Raw genomic sequence first — 5112 nt, forward strand, 5'->3', positions numbered from 1 at the left:
ACTTTGCAAGTCTGCGCGTACAACAGGCTGGAGCCTGCACATTAAGCGAGGAGAAAGTTAGAGATCAGAAATATTTCCAAATGATAGCTTTAAAGTTGGGGATCAGCAGAGCTTGAACATCTGATTTCAATTCTGAACTATTTTTGATTAGCGGACGTTGATGCAGTACCCCAAATACACTTACAGTTTCTGTTCAAAACGGTATTCTTCAGTAACGATAGAGCTGTTATGTATGAACTGCTAAACAGAGGCCACACCACTGCTGCTGAATGGACTAGAAGTTGGACCAGGCAGAGGAGAAATAAACTAAATCATTCTCTTTGAACAGACAGAGCCAGATTTGCCACTACCTTACATCTTGTATAACCATTTAGATCATGTCTATGTAGGGTAACTTTTATGAAAATTAAGTTATAAATGCATAATAAATCCATCTAGAAAAATTCCTTGCCTATGAAGAACAGAAAGTAATTTTAATTTGTAAAGTAATAAAAGCTGAATGCCAAATTGTAATGCTAAAATTGAAGTCAGAAGTTATATGAAGACAGGTTTTCAGAAGCAGAATTTTTTTGATGTAATATTTGAAAGTGATCAATTCAAATTCTGCTCTTGAAAAATTTTCTGAGCTTTGATCTCGCTCCAAGTTTAGCCCAGAACAACTATTATATGGCTGACATTAAAAGTCTCAAAACAAAGTGATTTATAATGGAAACACGGAAAATAAATCACTATTTCAGAACTTCCTCACACACCACAGATTAGATCCAGGTCAGACAAAGTTGTCATTGAGTACATGAGCTCTCCCTGCTGCAGCTGAGGACCACAACACACAGAAGAGCAAATTCAGTTAATGAACTCCATCATATATACACAATGACTCGTGCCTTCCTAGGTATCATCGGTTTTTTGGAGAGGCGCTTAAAGATTACAATCTACAAAGATTGTGACACGACCACAGTCAGTAACTTGCAGCGAGTTGAGAAGCAAGGCTTTCTCTGGCAAGTAGATACATTCACCAACGCCCTGCTGAAGAATATTTGACCATCAAAATGAGAAGAGCCATTAACATCCTGAATTAATGGGCTTAGTGGTTTTCAAATGAGGTATTTTCATGATGGACATGGTGTGGATTCAGCAAAGTTTGCCCTTTAACAAATACAGCTTCAATTTCAAAGATTTAATTAGGCTTAATACCATTAGGGAACCATTACTGATTTTATGCTGTTGTTGTTACTGCTTTAACTATCAGTTTCTGAACCAAAAATTGCAGACAGTTGGCTTGACCAAGAGTCAAGTTTTAGGAATGCAAAAGCAAATCCAAGGTACAGATGAGCTTCAGATGTGGACAGGCTTCACAGGGTTTAATAGGCTCTCCAGAGTTTGTCAGGTCACAGAGGCTTTTGGGGGGTGCACGCGCGCGCGCCCGCATTTGTTTCTTTGTGTTTTTTGTTTGTTTTAAACACTGCTGGCCTCAGCCAGAGCCATCAGAATTCATAGGAGCAGTTATTGCATGCAACAATTAAAAAAAACTCACAACAATCTTTTCTGGTTTATTGTATACAATTTACAAAAGAACAAAAACAAATGAAAATTATCTTCTCAATAAGCAATCCTTGATCACCACCACGTGTTTCTAAAACAGCCAGATGTTCACAGTTTAAGAAGCCAAATACTACTACTTTTTTGTAAACGTTAATGGTGAAAGAACAATAATAATGGTTTTAGTCAATCATCGTTAGTACTTGAAAGTACAGATATAAATTAAATAAGACTAAAAAAACTTGTACAATAATATCCGCTATAAACAAAGCTAATTAAAAAGAACTGCTCTCAACCTGCGTTGTAGGTTTCATCTTGTTTTAAAATTAAAAGCAGTATTTATTTTTCTGAAGCATCCAAATGAATGTTCATATCCAGATGTCCTTACAAAGAAAGACGATCTTCTTTCTTTCCTCATTTTTTAATCTGTTTATATTATATTTTACTTCTGATTGTCTTTTTCTTCCTTGGCAATCCTCTTTGTCACACCACTGAAATACTTCTCACGGAATGAATTGTGTCCCCTGTATGGCATATATTGACCGTCCAACAAGTAAGAATTCTGATCTTGATCCTGCATAGTATCAAAAGGCAAGCGTTAGTTTTTACAGTAGTATGCTCAGCATGTATTGCCATTGGTTTTCCTCCAAACTTTTTCAGACAATTACAAGCAAGAGTAAAGTTGTTGGGTTTTTGTTTATTTATTTGGTTTTTTACAATTCAATGGCAAACATTTAAGTCATTAGATTGATTAAAGAATTCCAAAAATAGAATGCTAAGGTTTCCATTAGGATTAACAAGAACGTATACCTCCTACTGCAAAGTCTTAACATTTAACAGAAAAGAAAATCCATATGCAAAGGAGTCTCATTTGACATTGATCAAATACAAGCTGTAAGCAGACAAGGGGTTTTTGTTGGTTTTTTGTTTGGGGGTTTTTTATGTACTCATTCAAATTTTCATTATTCTACTCTGTACAGCAAAATGATGCAAGTTGTCAGTACCAGACATTTGAAGTTTTAACAGTGCTGCATCACTGGAAATATCTCACCTAACATCACCAGAATCCAACCCTCGCATGAATGAATGAGAGCACAAGTACTACACCACACAGACTTTTATAAAGGAAAATATAAAGATTAGTTTCCAGGAAAAATACCATCTGGAGAATTCAATCACTCAGAGGTTTGTGGAAGGCAGATACAAACAGAAGAGGAACACAAATGACTACAATGAGTTCCTACAGTTACTGAAGCGCAATCAGAGAATTTTTTCTTATGCAGTATTCATGTACTTCTGAAAGTTAAAGTTGACACAGTAAATCCCTACACACAATACCTATTTGACATCAGCCAAGAACATAGTTTAGAAAATTGGCCCATTATATATACAAAAGTTTAGTTCAACGTGTACTGTGGCTTTATGTAATTAAGATACTTGTCAACTAATGTTATCAATACTGTAAGATAAACAATTCACCAAACTTTAATCTGAGTGCAGAAGAAAACCGATGGCAGCTTTTAAGAACAGTTTTACACTTATGGTTGATGTCAGTTTATTATGCTCAATAGCAAGATAGAACAGAGATAAACAGGCTCACATAGAACAACTGAACGTGCAAAAAGAAAATAAAAGCGAGCACACGACAGAACTGAACCTCCATTCCACTAAATGTTTCTTCTCAATGCATCCTCATTGCTATAATTTTTTTAAGCAATGCAGCAACATACAGATTGGTTCATTACTTAGGTATACAGTTCAGAGTTATCTGTTCATATCTGAAAATAAGGTTACTGTGGAATGCTTTAGCATAAGTAGTAGGAACATGGAAGTAGATTTAAGTCAGTATTTTCATACTACGCAAGTATTACAGTGCAAGGATGAACTGAATCCTAGCGGACAGTCTCCCCCTTCAGCTATTTTGTAGCCTTTCCAGGCTTTCACCAAGCAAGATCAACACCTCATCTTGCTTTGGATATCCTAATAGGCATTCTAAAGGAGTGAAACAAAAGGTTTTTCAACACAGCAAGATGTTTGTGTGCATATACATGTGCCCTCTTCTGGACACAATGAGATATTCCTATGAAGTTGTTCTCATCTGCTATCCTAGCAGGCATCAGCAGCATGCCACTGGCTTAAATTAACTTGCTAAAAGTTAAGTGCCATGTGGATATCCATGTACACATACACCAGTAGCAGCAAATTAGTTCTATTTAAATACTGCAATGCTGGAAAACAGCAGAAGAAAATGACCTCAGTAAACCCACTGCAGACACAGTACTATCTATTGTCTTTTGGTCACCTGTGAGAGACTGCCGTCTCTAAGACCATTCTCAGGCTGACAATCAACAGGCTTCTAACATGTCCATGGGGAAAAAAAAATTACTATTGGCAGACAAAAACAAGGAGGATTTAAGACACGCTCCTCTCACAGCCAGCCTGTACCCACTTCTCCAGATCTCTTATACAGGACCACTCTGAGGAAAAGAGCGCTTATTCTTCCCCTGAATTTGCAGGTCAGTAATCCTTCTTTGACCTAAACATAGAATATCTTTTTATACTTTTGAGATGTGTTTTAATGATAATTCTACATAATTTGCTTGTTTTGAGAAAAGGATGGGATATTTGACCCTGAAGGATAATGATATATGGGTCAACAGTATTTTAACATAAAAATTAATCCTCACAGCCTCCAAGAGGTCACACATCTGTACACCATTCATCTTGATTCCTTAAGTAACAAAACGCTGATTCAGGGTGAAGGGAGGAAGGAAGAAGGGAACTACCCCCCTCTACCCCCAAGCTGCTTAGGGCAAAGAGAGGGTACGATATGTAAGAGAACAAACTTTGAGTTAAATACAGCTGTAAGAGGAGCACTGCATTCATGAAATGGAAACAGGCTTGGTGCATCACTCCACAGCAGAATCCATTTTGTAAATCCAGGCTTCATAAAAAGTTATGCAAATCATTGCTCGCTAGATGAGAGGAGATAGTGCAGTCAGGAACAGATTTCTCAAGACAGCTTACAAAGGAAGCTCCTGGCCCACATCACAGTAATTCCAGCTTAAGAGCTTCCATTCCCTACCTCTCCCCTGTACAGACATGACTGCACAATAAAGATGGTAATTGCTTTAAAGAAAAGTAACAGATTGAGAATTGCTTCTTAAAAAAGGGAAAAGAAAATAAGATACCCTGAACTACCTGGAGATGCCACTCACTGTTGACATTTACTAGTCAAAACAGTTTTATGGGCAACATGAGAACTGATCAAAGTAAGAAGAATTCTTAGATTTCAGAGACTAATGATTTCCGAACAAATTCTAAATTAGGGTATTTTATATCTATACAGGGAGCTGAATGGGTACAATCTGAACACTAGGGATAGGCTGCATTTAACTCTACAGAGTAAGAACTTGTCAAAAATCATCTTCATGAAACAATTTGTTGTGACTACTTGCACTTGACCTGATGCCTGGGCTTCAGGCACAGGCTCATTTCAGTAAGGAAGCCAGTCAAACATCCTCAGTTAAGCTCTATCTTGAGTAGCATAAATTGGTAGAACACGCATTCTAA

The 5112-nt window shown here is 37.1% G+C and overlaps 1 protein-coding gene across 1 annotated transcript in view; it reads right to left on the reverse strand.

Annotated features, from left to right (window-relative positions):
• Positions 1-1523: 1523 nt before the first annotated feature.
• Positions 1524-5112, reverse strand: part of TRMT11 (tRNA methyltransferase 11 homolog (S. cerevisiae)) — a 30149-nt gene continuing 26560 nt past the window's right edge. Inside the window, exon 14 of the mRNA XM_009325675.1 lies at positions 1524-2113. Within this exon, the coding sequence (XP_009323950.1) occupies positions 1982-2113 (132 nt within the window). The 3' untranslated portion in view covers positions 1524-1981. The remainder of the gene's footprint in view (positions 2114-5112) is intronic.

This window comes from Pygoscelis adeliae, unplaced genomic scaffold, assembly GCF_000699105.1.
Source record: "Pygoscelis adeliae isolate BGI_AS28 unplaced genomic scaffold, ASM69910v1 Scaffold54, whole genome shotgun sequence".
NCBI classification, from domain to species: domain Eukaryota; kingdom Metazoa; phylum Chordata; class Aves; order Sphenisciformes; family Spheniscidae; genus Pygoscelis; species Pygoscelis adeliae.